Genomic DNA, 14,697 nt, shown 5'->3' with positions numbered 1-14,697 from the left:
CATTTTCCTCAGGCTTCTGCCCCCCAAATATTAAGCAGTAAGAGGCACTTGCTTAGAAGTCTGTATAAGTGGTCTGCTTGTGGTTTTCTTGGTGGATGAATGGTTACTATGCCAAAAGCTGTAAAACAGATTGCTTGCCATCAGACTGGTATAAATTTGTCTGTGCCTGGTTTTGATTAACTGGTCCACCCGGATGTGTGTTTTTGTTGCATGGGATTGTTACCACCTGTCTTTACATAATACATATCTTCTCTTCAAAAATAAAGGAGCAAGAAGTTGATGTGATGTGTTGTTATTGTTTAGATTTTAATGGAGGCAATTAAAACAGCAGAAGTGTTCCCCTGCTCTCCATCAACCCATTGCACACACACATTTTTTAAAGGCATCTCAAATACATCAGGCGGTGATGAGTTTCACCGCTTTTGGTTACCTTGACTGAAATTGTTTAATTTTTTCTCCTTTTTTTCCCCCTGAGTATTTAACTATGTTATTCAGTATTTAATTGCTTTGAGTTATTCTTGTAGCTATAACAAATTTAAATGATAGCATTGAACTATGTCAGATTTCTGTCTCCCACCCCCCCAAGCAGAGTTATGTAGGCTAAATTTTGGGAGAAGAAGAAACCTTGCCTCTTTGTAAGATGCGTGTTGTGGAATTTGATTCTTAGACGGTGTCATTTTTGTCTTCATATTTCTTGTCTGGTTAACAGTTTCCTTTTTCTTAAGTCGTATGTTCAAAGGGACTTTGAAAAATACCCCCCCACACACACACACATTGGAGTTTTGTTGTTTTTTTTTTTTTTTTTAAGATTATTGTGTAGCTATTTCAATTTTATATTATTTCTTTCTCCTTAGATTTCAACCAGAAAAACTTAAGCTTCATTGGATTACCACGTCAAAGAAAAGTTCCAAGGTAAAGTGGTCTTTGCTCAAGGAATCTTAAATTTTGATGATTTGTGGTAGCTTTTGGAATTATTCTCCTAAATTCCTAATTCATGAGTTTGAATGTTTGGCAATATGTTTTTTCTCCAGAGTTTGATTTATTAAAATATATGAAGTAAGCTGACCTAATAATATGTTCAGCCAAAAAAAATTCTTTTTGTATTCATTAATGCTATTTATGGGAACTATTTGCAGAACAGATAAAATTTTGAACCTGTAAAGGGCTGTTATCTTTTTTTTCTTGTACCCACCTCTAAATGTGGAATGTTCTTTTGCAATCTGTCCATCAAGTAAGAGAGCTTTTGATTTTTTTAAGAAAGACTTTAGCCTAGTTCCTCCCTTCAATCCTTCTTTCCTTCCTTTCTTCCCCGACCCCCACCAACCCATTCATCCATCTGTCCAGTGAGATCTCTTAACCATTATGCACTTCACTTCCCTTGACTGCAAGATATGGGTACTAATTCGATTTACCTAATACGGTGAGACTTTATGGTACATAATCATTTATATAAGCTCTTGTAAAAATTAAAGTTTGTGCTAAACAAGATGACTGTATCTCAGATGCTTCTTAGTAAGATCACTGTCCCTAATCAGTTCTGAGATTTTTCAATTGAAGACACAAAGTTATTACCCTAAAGACATGCAGACATTGATCCCAATCTACAATTCATGATGATAGAAGCACCCAACCCTGATCTACCCCTCATTCCACTCAGATGCTTTTGTTCCTAATGTATCACTTATGACATTGTTCCTTTTCTATAAAGGGTTTGCATTTCAATGGCATTGAATAAATAGCTGTTCCCATCAGGCTGAGCCTGGCTCTGCATTTGAAAATGGCAAAATTGATCTTGTGAGCACATTAGATGAGATAAAGCCTTGATGGATTTGATCTGTGTCTTAGTACCAGGTCAACTAGAGCAGGAATGAGGCAGGGTCATCAGTAAGGCTGTCTTGTCTGTCTTATTTGACTCAGGAAATCCTACTTTTGTAGGGCTTGACACTCTCTCCTATATTTCTCGTCTTTACCATACTTTTGATAGAACCTAAGTCTAACTAAGATGTAAATCTTAGTTAGTTCCAGCTACTATAACAAAATACCATAGACTAGATGGCTTATAAACAACAGAAATTTATTTCTCACAATTCTGGAGGCTGGAAGTCTGAGGTCAGGGTACCAGCATACTGGGGGTGAGGACCCTCTTTTTGGTTGCAGACTACCATGTTTTCGAATCCTCATTTGGTGAAATGGGCTGGGGAGATCACTGGGTCTCTTAGGTGGTCTCTTTTGTTTTGTTTTTGGTTTGGTTTTCTTTTTTAAAGATTTTATTCATTTATTCATGAGAGACACACACAGAGAGAGAGAGAGAGAGGCAGAGACACAGGCAGAGGGAGAAGCAGGCTCCATGCAGGGAGCCCAACGTGGGACTCCATCCCGGGACTCCAGGATCACGGCCTGGGCTGAAGGCAGGCACCAAACCGCTGAGCCACCCAGGGATCCCCTGTTTTGTTTTATTTTTATTTTATTTCAGTTATTTTAATTGAAGTATAGTTGATCTCTGAGTCTGTTTTTATAAGGACACTATTTTTGTTCATCACCTAATTACCTTCCAAAGTCCCTACCTCCTAATATCATCACCTTTGGTAGATGTCAACATATGAATTTGGGGGGATACTGATTATTTAGACCAGAGGAGCTTAGTACCCAGTACGTCCCTAGCAGGTTGATTTAGCTGAAATAGAGCTAGTAAGTGACTAAAAATAAAGGAAGAAGAGGAAAGGATTGCCTATTTAAGGATAGCAGAAGCATGAAATAGAAGGTCAGACATTTCAGCAGAGGGACACAGCCGCTCTGAAGTGGTGGGCAGTGACTCCTGTGGACCTATGCAAATTACAGCCTCCTGGCCGAGGTACTGAGTGAAATAGACTGGAGATACAAGCACCTGCCTCCTTCAAAGCAGTCTAGTCAACCAGACACCAGAGGTACAAATACGAGGTGGTAGACTTTGAGCTCTCCTATCTTGTAATATAAACTTCAAGTAGAAGAGTGAGCAGATTGTAGGGAGCCTTTCCCAGCAGGGGTGCTGACTAATCACTGTCATAGGTAGCCCCATTCTGTGAAAGATCAGAGGTAGTAACTGCAGAAGGATATCCTGTCCTCACTTTCATAAAGTTTCCCGTTTGCTACTGCTGGCATTTAAGTAGGTTAATGGGACACATTGAAAAAAATTATGGAAGTAGGGAGCAATCTCTTCTTAGATTATTGAAGCAGAGGGAAGGAGGGTAGAGTATGAAAAATGTAGTCCTAAAGAGAGCACTATTTCAGAGATAAAGATATATAAAAAATATAAAAGGTGCTTCTTAATAGTAGAAACTTTTAAAAGGTAATTCAAAAATCAAGTCTGTAGCATTTACTTTAGTTATACATGGAGACATGGTTTCAAACTGAAATATAGAATCATCCTTCTCGTTGAGCTGTGGCAACGCACCCATGCCTACAGAGGATGTCGGGTGATGGTCCATGAAGAAGAGAACGCCATCCAGTATGTGGAGCTCAGTGCTTCGGAGTTACCCATCATGTGAGCCAATGTCCGTGTGACTTGGGCTCCCCTAGTCACACTGCTCTGGTGCTTCTGACTCAAAAAAAGTAAGAGGAGAGTAATGTTAGGGCTCTTTGAGATATTTGTGTTTTATCAGCCTTTAGATGATCAGGAGTTCACAGATGTTCCAGAATTTTTTCTTTCTTTTCTTTTCTTTTCTTTTCTTTTCTTTTCTTTTCTTTTCTTTTCTTTTCTTTTCTTTTCTCTTCTTTTCTTTTCTTTTCTTTTTTTTTTTTGAGAGAGAGAAAGGGAGAGTCTCTGAAAGGGAGAGACAGTCATGTGACAGGGAGAGACAGAAGAAAAGGCTTAAGCAGGCTCCATGCCCTGTGTGGAGCCTGACAGGGGCTCGATCTCACAATCCTGAGATTGTGACTTGAGCTGAAACCAAGAATCGGAGGCTTAACCGACTGAGCCACTCACATGCCCCTATAAATCAATAATTTGAAATAAAATACTGTAGTATGTTCTGCAAATAAGAAATCAGGATACTGTGAGAGAAAACAACAGAGGCGCATAATATAGATTAAGAAAATGGTGGAACAGGCACTGGGGCAGGGGGTTTCTTCCTTGAGGAACTGACCTTAAACAGAGACCCAGAGCAGAAACAGGATGCAGGCAGGATGGAGAGGAGAGAACTCAGGTAGAGGATACAGCATTTACAGTAAACCATGTTAAGAACTATAAGAGCTTTTCATGAGAGCGCTTGGGTTTTCCATTGGTTTCTGACCAACGGTGAAAAGGCTGTACTTTTTATTGGTGCTGACACTCTTGTAGCTTATTTGAAGACAGTAAGTGGGGATCCCTGGGTGGCGCAGCGGTTTGGCGCCTGCCTTTGGCCCAGGTCGCGATCCTGGAGACCCGGGATCGAATCCCACGTCGGGCTCCAGGTGCATGGAGCTTGCTTCTCCCTCTGCCTATGTCTCTGCCTCTCTCTCTCTCTCTCTGTGACTATCATAAATAAATAAAAAATTTAAAAAAAAAATGAAGACAGTAAGTGCAGGGGGTGTCAGGGGATGACTTGGAAACCCCACTACAGAAGTTCAGAAAGGTGTTTAACTGGGAAGTAGTTTCTTAGTCTTAATTATCTGCATGTTTCTATTTATGTTTGAAAATATAAGATAATATTTGTACCCAAAGGTCAATGGCCTGAGAAACTCAGTATTTCAGTGTGTGGGCCATTTCATTTTAATATAGAACTCTTTTCCTGAAATTTTACTTTCCCAGAGAAAGTACAAAACCTCATCAAGATGTTTAAATAAGTAAATAAATCATTTACAGTAGCATGCCATTCCTTTAGTGGGCTACATTTCTATAGTTATCTAATTCTGTAGGTTTATACTAAGTCATACATCTGAATGAAACACTGAAAAAGAATTGTCACTACATCATGATTCACTATATAGAAGTCAGCACTCAGTCCAGATTTCTGACCCAAGCAGGTGTTCTAGGATCTTCAAGCCATCTGGACTATGATCTATAAAGACTCCTTATTCTGAAGACTTTTTATTAAATAATGTGAATACATGGGAGTCAGATTTATGAATAAAGCCCTACCACATCTGTAAGCAATAACTAAGATTTCAGATGAGATGAATGGCATCCCATGTTTTGAAATGTGCAGCAGCACATTTGAAAAAAATGTGCTGATTGAATTCATGTATGGGACATAGATGATTTGTGTGTTTCACTTACCTACTATGCCCAGCACCTTCCTCAGTCTACGCTTGGACCTCTAGGGACATGCACCCCTGCAGAGCAGAAACACAAATGGAAGACCAGCCCTTGAGGAAGGTTGGCTTTGCACTGACCTCTGCAAGCCTTGCAAGTCATTCACCTCTCTGGAGGTGATCATATCACTGGAGATATTAGTTTTATTTTATTTATTTATTTATTTATTTTTTTGAGATATTAGTTTTAGATATTAGTTTTCCTGTTTTCATACTGTGTTTTCTTCCTGCATGGTGGCAACTCTGTCTCTCTTGCCCAACCCCAGGCACACTCCCGAGGAGGCCCATGGGGTTGGTGCACAGCATCCTGGAAGCCACTGCACAGTGTGAGAGCAGGAGCTAGATTCGTATCTTGTCCTTGGGCAAACTATGTAGCAGCTTCCTAATCTGCAAACCAAAGTTGATGATAGTGCCAGTGGTGTGCTGAGGCCGGCTCACACCTCGTGAGAGCAAATGTGTGCCTCCCTTTCAGCTTTGAGTCCAGCAAGTTCTGTGGGAAGCTTGAAAATCAGCCATAGTGGGAGTATTTATAGCATCAGCAAAGACCGCAAAGCATGGGCTTAGGGGGAAGTGGGTGGGAGAGCAAGAGGGTAGGAGCCTGTTGTTAAACATTTACCAACACAGCACGGAGTAGTTCAGGCCTCAGGGGGTCTTGTGAAGATAATTCAGATTACACCTGAAGGAGCTCCTGGGTGGCTCAGTGGTACCCTTGGGGTCCTATGATCAAATCCCACATTGGGCTCCCTGCAGGGAGCCTGCTTCTCCCTTTGCCTATGTCTCTGCCTCTCTCTGTGTCTCTCATGAATTAAAAAAAAAAAAAAAGAAGATTATACCTGGATTATGCCTAGTTATAAAAAAAAAATACATATAGTAAGTACTGAGTTCCTCATTCTTCCTTTGTTCCAAGACAAGTTTTCATGAGCCTTTCAGACCTGTTCACCACGCTTTGCTTACTTGGTTGGTTGAAGGCATTTGTTACTTCAATATAATTTCAGCTCTAGAGGAAAGCATGTACATAATTGAGACGAGTTGCTGATTTTCTGAGGAAGAGACGAAAACAGAAAGGTTGAGTGATTAATTCAAGCTTACACAGCTATTGTTGAGTGGCTCTAGAAGAGGTTGTCTATCCCAACCAAGGTGCCCAGCTCCCAGTTCAGCCATGTTGTTAACCCCTGACACCATGCCACCTGCCTATACTAATGTAATTCTTCAAGCGCACAAAAAAAGCCGTATTAATATAACTATAAATAGATGAAAAAAAGCTGCCATTTAACTCTCTGAAATAAGACTTTTTACTTGTAATCCACATAAACATATTTAACTATAACAGTTGTGTAACATTTGTTCTGCATTTTTTCACTAAATTTCATATATCTTGATTCAAGCTGACTTTAAATATTATTAATGGAATAATTTAATTTTTAGCTTTCAGAAAGAGTTCTGGCTTGAAGATAAAGAACAGCTTGCTAACCACAAAAGAGGAATCGATGCTAAGCTTTTAACTGCACTTCCTAAAGGTGAGACTTTTTCTTATTGGTTGACCAGTGTCTTGAGCATGTAAATATTTTGCCACTTGATTTTTTTTGAGGGGAATTCATTCATTAATCTCCCATGCATACCCTCCTTCGTGTTCCTTTCTGCCTCTTCCAAGAATTAACCCCAGTGAAGGTACCTCTCTTCTTGTGTGTTTCATCTGCATCTTTCTCATTCATTTTAGGCATCCTCGGATATTCCCTGGAGGCCAGGTGGGGAGGGTGACAGAGGGAGCCAGCATAGAATCAACCTTTGTTACCTCTCTTACTTTTCACTCTCTCCAGGGGCCGTGAGTTTTGCTTATAAGCCCATATCTTCTTGGTCCACTCTTTCCACTCCTTCCACTTCTGTGTGCTTGCCAGTGTGTTGCATTTACACCGGGTATCTTAGAGCTCCCTGCCGGGCAGCACACTGAACTTCCAGTGCATATCTTACATATCTCCTTTCTCCAGTAGGTGCTCACATGTTCAGTGAACTAGTATTTTCATTGGTGAAGAGCAATGAAGAGCACCAATGCTCATTGGTGAATGAGCAATAAAACATTTACACCTGCCATCAACCAACTACCCCTGTGTTTTGACTGCAAAGTGATGTAAATGTGAACCAGATCTTTATTTCCCCCAGCTCTAACACTAGCACAGGGTAGCACCAGCTCACAAGCTGCCTTCACCCCCAAATCAGCTGTGTAACCCTTACTTTAGAAGAAACAAGTTTGATAGAAGGCCAGATACTCTTTTTTTCTTTCTTTCTTTCTTTCTTTTTTTTTTCTGGTCCTCTGAAAGAAAGAAACAAACATAAGATCAAACCCAAAAGAAATTAGACCAGAAAAAATATTCTTTTAATAGAAACTAAATCTAATTTAAAAGACCCACTGATAAAAAATAAATAAATAAATAAATAAATACCCACTGATAAATGTGCATACATCTTGAGGAATTGAAAAGGTGATATGCTTAGACATAGTCTGATAAGGATGGATATTCAAAGGTCCCCAGGGATTTGGCCTTGTAGAGAAAACTTAAACAATGACATTTTGCAATTTTCAAGTACTTAGAAAACTGTCAACTGAAATACAGACTTACTCCATATTGCCCCAGAGGCCAAAACCAAGAATAATGTGTTGAATTACAAGGAAATAGGTGAAGTTTCATAGGAGAGTGACAATTCTGATAGTTTGCAGACCTGCAAGTGGAATGGGCTTTATTACGATCTTATCTGCTCCCATTGGCACTTTCAAGGAAGGTCATAGGCTTCCATGGGAAGGACACCATGCATGCTGTGGGTGCCCCCCAGATAGTGTGATGTGGAAGGGCCCTTCTGATTTTTCAGACTGTTTGTGAAAGACAAAGAAACTGGTTAATCTGAGTCAAATTTACAATCTATGAAAATGATCCAAACAAAGTACAAGGGTGACCAAATTGATTTTAGCATGAGCTTGGAAGATTGGACTAATTAGGCAGAGTTCTATCACAAAAGCTGCTTTACTTTTCCTCTTTGTCTACCCTGTTCCTTTTCTTGATATGTGATAGTACATGCAATATTGGGATCAGAAAAATTAGAAACAGCACATGAGATGTGAGGTTTCTTTCAGGTTCAACAGCTTGTAACTCCATATGTGCCAAAATTTAAGAACACACAAGTTGATGAACCAGTTTCATTAGAAAATATATCATAATTGGTTATAAAAACATACTTTTTCACAAATCAAAGATAACGCCACGTATTAATCAGATTTATGTTTCCAAATTCACACGGTCTTTAAAATGTGTTTAAAAAGTGTTAGAGCCCCTCCTCCCCTGAATTTCATGTGACTTCCCCATAGTCTTATTTCACATTCTGCACTTTACGAATTTGGGCAGGCATGTTTGGAAAGACCCACATATTACCGATAATCTCACTTCTCCATCTTAACAAATATTTTAATGATTCTGTCAACTCTTGGCAGTATAATGGGGAAAGTAGGAATCGGTTGCAGCTTTTCATGGCGTAGAGTTTCATGTCTGTCTATACATTTACAGAAGTTTCTTTGTGTTCATTTAGTGGGAAATTCTTGCTTCTGTGAAATTGAGCGTTAAAATGATCATTGGCTTTTCTCATTGGCTTTTCTCTGAGGGTCTTCCTTTAACTGTGTATCACAAGCAAGTTCTCCAAGGGTTAAGAGCCTTCACCTATGTAAAGATTATAATATTAAAATAGATTTTCCGCTTAACAATTATGAAATGGACCAAGTATATTACTCTACTTTCTTAATAGCTTTCTTGAGATATAATATACGTAGTATACAATTCATCCATTTTAAATATACAGTTCAGTGGATTTTAGCATATCCACAGAGTTGTACATCCATCACCACAGTCAGTTTTGGAACACTGTCATTATCCCAAAAAGAAATCCCACACTTCTTAGCTGTCACTGCCACCGCCCCCCCACCCCCACCCCTCTGCCCATTCCTCTAGTTTTGTAATCACTTATTTTATAAGCTGCTTGTCTTTAGATTAGTGGCTGCCATCCAAGTGTAAAAGTTAAAGTGTGTTACTTCTCTGGGAAGTCAGATCAGTTTTCAGGACATTCTGGGTCTGGCCTGTGCTCTTGGCCTGTCCAATTCAGGGTGGGAGAGAGGTGTTCTTGGCAGTCCCTTGCCACTTATATTTCTTTGGAAGATTCTACTGTACTTGGGTTTGGACAACTGAACTCGACAATAACTTTACCAGAAAGCCTGTTTCTCGGGGCTAATTAAAGAAACTGTTCCCCAAGAAGACTACCCAGCAGACCAAATTATGCTGGGTATTGGCATTATATATTATGATAAAGCATGTTAGGCAGTTAAATGACTTTATAAAGTATGATAGACCTGACAGCCATTGCCCTTAAATTACCTGACTTGGAAAATGACCATTGATTCCCGTCAAAAATAACTGAAGAAATAGACTCATGGAATCCGTATTGCCACAGAAGCACCATTCGGAAATCCTCAGATAAGGGCAGCAGGCTAAGAGAGCAGATGCAATGAGGGATAATTTAGTGTGTGTCACAGTTTTAATGTACTTGAAGGCGAAGTAGAAAATTCATTACAACCAAAGTTAGATCAACAGTGCCTGTTTAGATCTGTATTACATGATGACTAGTATTTCTATTACCTGAGACATTTATGAATTGTACAGATTATGCCACAGCATGCAATCAATTGAATTATGTCTGCTTAATCCCATTTAAAAAAATTTATATTTCCTGTTTTTAGGAAATATACACTGATGAATTTAAGGTGTACCATGTTGCCAGTTACACTTGACTGGTTCAGAAAGATTAATATGTAGGGATGTCTGGGTGGCTCAGTTAGTTGAGCATCAGATTCTTGGTTTTGGCTCAGGTTGAGATCTCAGGGTCATGGGATGGAACCCCAAGTCGGTCCCCACATTGGACGTGGAGCATGCTTGGGATTCTTTCTCTCGCTTTCCCTCTACACCACCCCCCCCCCCCGCTCTCTCTCTCTCTCTCTCTCTCTCTCACTCTTTCAAATAAATCTTTAAAAAGCTGATATGTAAATATGTGTACATCCATGCATGTGTGTACACACATAACACATGTAAATATGTGTACGGAAAAGGATAAAAATAAAGCAAATGTAGTAAAGTGGAAGCATGTTATGAACCATGTCTTCATTTTTCTGTAAATCTAAAATGATGTAACAATTAGAAAGAAAAGATAAATTTTGGTAGACCATAAAGAGTAATAAACTGTATTCAAGACTATCATCCAAGGGCACCTGGGTGGCTCAATAGTTGAGTGTCTACCTTTGGTTCAGGGCATGATCCCGGGGTCCTGGTATTGAGTCCCACATCAGGCTCTCCACAGAGAGCCTGCTTCTCCCTCTGCCTATGTCTTTACCTCTCTCTTTGTGTGTCTCATGAATAAATAAATAAGAACTTAAAAAAAAAAAAAAGACTATCATTCACATGATACCTTGGCGTAGTGCTTTATGAGTGAAACAACAGAGGGCAACATAGATTTCTACAGCTGGGTGACTTCTGTGATTTCTTAGTATTAGCTCTTTTTCAATGCTTTATAATAAACCTGACCCAAAAATTCCAGCTGGAGGGCCTAAGAGGTTGTTGGATTTCCTCCCCTGGAAAGGGAGGAAAAAGTACACACACATCAGCAATTCAAATAAAACCTCATTCTCTTTTATACAACTGAAGTGTTTTCCCATGGGATAGATATACTAGAGTAATTATATCGCATGTTTGTTTTGCTAATTTTACTTTAAAATTATAGTCTTGGGAAAGGAAGCTTGTCTATGATTTCTTTTGTCTTCCACATCTTTTCTTTCCCCTGTAATCTCATGTGTATAGGAATGAAGCAAATCTTGGTAACTAAAAAATATACTTGTTATAAAGAATAGACTGAGAGGTAATTTGTTTGCTTAAGGGATTTTTTTTTCCCTAAAAGATTCACTATAGATTTCTACTAAGAATGAATAAGCATGCTGATATATTTATTTATTTATTTAATTTTCAAGTTGTCTCTATACCCAACATAGAGCTCAAACTCACCATTCCGAGATCAAGAGTTGGGTAGTCTACCAACCGAACCAGCCAAGTGCCCCTTGCTTGCTGATACATTTAAAGTATTGTTTGATTTATGACCTCATTTCACTCCTCAGTAAATAATCAGAGAGGACTATAGGTTATAGGCTTGAAACGGTTTTGAGTTTAAACCTGGGTGTTGTTGAAAAGAGTGCAATGCTAGCTAGTGGTGTCTGTCATTGGGATAACCTAGAGCATGGGCATCCTGGGGACTGGCTGCTTATTTTAATCTTTGTCCTGGGATCTATGTTTCTCATCCCTGGGGGGGGCTTTGGAAACAAATGAAAGCATTTTTGTGTCATTCCAACTAATGATGATTAGGCATTTGGCAGGAGAGCCAAGGATACTTAACATCCTGAGGTGCAGGACTCATGAAGAAGCTTTTCATTCACAAGGCCATTAGCATCCCCATCATGATCTGTTATCTGGTCCAGAGCCAGCTGATGAGTCTGGGAACCTGAGGACATGCACCTGAATGTCTGCTAAATGCTATCCTAAGACTTAGAGCAGGGAGTGGCTGTCAGATGACTGTTCACTAGCAGACTGCCCAGCGTGTTCTGTCCAGAAAAGGACAGAGATCACCATGGACAGTAGGATAAATTGGCTTACTCTTTCCCTTACCTTTTTTCCTCACTGGCCAGGGCTTCTTGGAATTCAGTTTCTGGGACAAATGACTATTCTGACCATCAGCCCATTCCCTTCTCATATCATCTTAGTTTTTATAGAATATTGAAACATGTAGGTAATGGCAGTAGGAAAAGTAGTTTTGTTGTGGGTGAGGTATTTGCATACTCTGCCAACTAGTTGATCATTCCTTCCATAATAAGACTGTCAGGAAATGGGACGCCTGGGTGGCTCAGTGGTTAAGCATCTACCTTTGGCTCAGGGTGTGATCCTTGAGTCCCAGGATCAAGTCCCACATCAGGCTTCCTACGCAGAGCCTGCTTCTCCTTCTGCCTATGTCTCTGCCTTTCTCTCTGTGTCTCTCATGAATAAATGAATAAAATCTTAAAAAAAAAAAACTGTCAGGAAGCAACTTGCTACTTAGCTTTTTCACTGTACTGCTGGAATCTTTTTAAAATGTCTTTAGTTACATTAATTTCTATGGAAAAATTTAAAATCTAACGAAATAAAAGTAATTTTCAGTCTCAAATTAGATAAGTATATCTTAACTTTTTCCAATAGAAGCTATAGGACACTGTGTGTTAAATTAATATTTTTATCCTTATCTTGCCTTAGCCCATTTAGGCTTCTGTAACAAAATATCATAGACTGGGTGGCTTTTAAAGAGTTCATAGTTCTAGAGGCTAGACCAGAAATCCGGCGTGGTTGGGTTCTGGTGAGAACCTTCTTATGACCTACAGACTCTCAGCTTCTCACTGTGTCTCACATGATAGAAGGGTGAGGGAGCTCTGTGGAGGCTCTTTTATAAAGGCACTAATCCTACTCATGAGGGTAGAGCCAATCATCTCCCAAAGTTCCCACCTCCTAATACTGTCACTTTTGGGATTAAGACTTTAGCATATGAATTTGGGGTGGGACTAAACATTTAGACCATAGCATATCTGGGTGGAGGGTCAGTGGCGTTACACCCTGTAGATCCTATTAATACAATCTGCTTCTTAGGTACGATTTTGACACATGTCTGAAACCTACCTTTCAGAACACTTGGAAAATATTTTCAAAATGCGTACTACCAGCTATTGAAGTTTTATCACACCATCACCTTGCTGGAGTTAATTTGTTAACTAGGAGGCTATGATTAGTCAAGCTTCCTCAAAAGGAAACATGGCAGGATGCATTATTATCATTATACCCTCATTGTCCAAATAGGAACATCATTGACAGTGCAGAACGAGTACACTTCTGCCTCCCATCACTCCAGTTCCTGGGAAAGGCCACTGAGGGAGAGACTTTTTTGAAGCCAACTATCTTAACACAAGTCAATTTAGTCTTAACTGAAATTTGAAGGGGCTATCATTTAAAAATAAATAAAGACAAGGCTTGTATCTCCAAAGACTATGAAAGGGCAATATAAAAGATGTGTGTGTGTGTGTGTGTGTGTGTGTGTGTGTTTCTGTGTGGTTTTGACTCATTACAGAAAAAAAAAATGACAACTTTAAAAAAAGAAAGGAAATTAAAGTAGTTGAAAATTAAATTCCAGTATTCACAGGCACCCGACTGAGTCAGTCAGTAGGGCATGTGACTCTTCATCTCAGGGTTGTGAGTTCAAGTCCCATGGTGGACATAAAGTACTTTATGTTATTTTACTATTTTATTATTATTATTTTAGAGAGGGAGATGAGGAGGTAGGAGGAGAGAGATTCTTAAGCAGGCTTCGTGCCCAGTGCAGAGCCCAAAATGGGGCTGGATCACACAACCCTGAGATCATGACCTGAGCCAAAATCAAGACTCAGACCCTTAACTGACTTAGCCACCCAGGAGCCCCAAGATATAAAGTTTACTTTGAAAAAAAATAAAATTAAAAAATATTCCAGCATTCTAGTATGCCTCCTTTGATTCAACCTTTCAAAGTTCCATGGGCCCCCAGAGCTGTCAGTGATACCTCTTCCCAGTATTCCTGGGCCCTCAACAGGAGCCACTCAGACAAGTCTTTATGAATTCATGTGATTGAAGAGGAGGTGAGAAGAGAGACCTTTACTCTCCATCAAATTTGGCCATTTCTCCAAAGAACAATTATTTAGTATCTCAGTAATATCCTTGTAGTCAGTATCACGTGAGATCCTCCCAAGCTCAGCAAAACATTTGTCTGCCCATCCCGTGTTACCAGGAGAATTAGGGCAATTACTTTATCCATCATCCACCCAAATTATAGCAAGGAAACAAATGTTAACATTTTCTTCTAGCAAATGCTGGTAAGGGGATGCTGAGGAACTGTGTTAACCTAAACTGCAGTTAATGGCTATATCCTCTATTAGGTACCACTGGGAACACAATCAGGTAGTTACAGATTTTTACAGGTTAATTAATGGGGCAAAATAGGGGTGTGGTGAGACAGTAGTTGTAGCTTGCTGATGGGTGTGTGGTGCTTCTAGTACTTGTCTCTACTTTTGCAGACATTAGAAGTTTTCCAGAATGCAAAGCTTGGAATACTTTATTGAACCCACTAACAGTTAAAAACAGATAGTGAGCTGTGTACTTGCTGGAGAGATCTTAATGTTCAGTACGTCCCTGGATGAAGTAGAATTCGTTCTTATCAATCTATCCCTTATTCATGGTTTTACTTCTTAGCAAAACCTGCAGTGTGTATGGTGTGTGTGTGTGTATGTGTGTGTATGTATGTACCTGGATG

At 39.6% G+C, this 14,697-nt stretch overlaps 1 protein-coding gene across 19 annotated transcripts in view; it reads left to right on the top strand.

Moving 5' to 3' along the window:
* Positions 1–14,697, top strand: part of SVIL (supervillin) — a 230,599-nt gene that overhangs the window by 128,218 nt on the left and 87,684 nt on the right. For all 19 annotated transcript variants that reach the window (XM_077896945.1, XM_077896946.1, XM_077896947.1 and 16 more), the window contains 2 exons: positions 855–912; positions 6,694–6,785. Coding sequence is in view for 12 of the 19 variants with exons in the window: in XM_077896937.1 (XP_077753063.1) it covers positions 855–912; positions 6,694–6,785 (150 nt within the window). In the remaining 7 variants the exon portion in view is untranslated. The remainder of the gene's footprint in view (positions 1–854; positions 913–6,693; positions 6,786–14,697) is intronic.

This window comes from Canis aureus, chromosome 5 (genome assembly GCF_053574225.1).
Source record: "Canis aureus isolate CA01 chromosome 5, VMU_Caureus_v.1.0, whole genome shotgun sequence".
NCBI classification, from domain to species: Eukaryota; Metazoa; Chordata; class Mammalia; order Carnivora; family Canidae; genus Canis; species Canis aureus.
The sequence above is the reverse complement of the archived record's forward strand: the minus strand, read 5'-3'. Positions and strand labels throughout refer to the sequence as shown.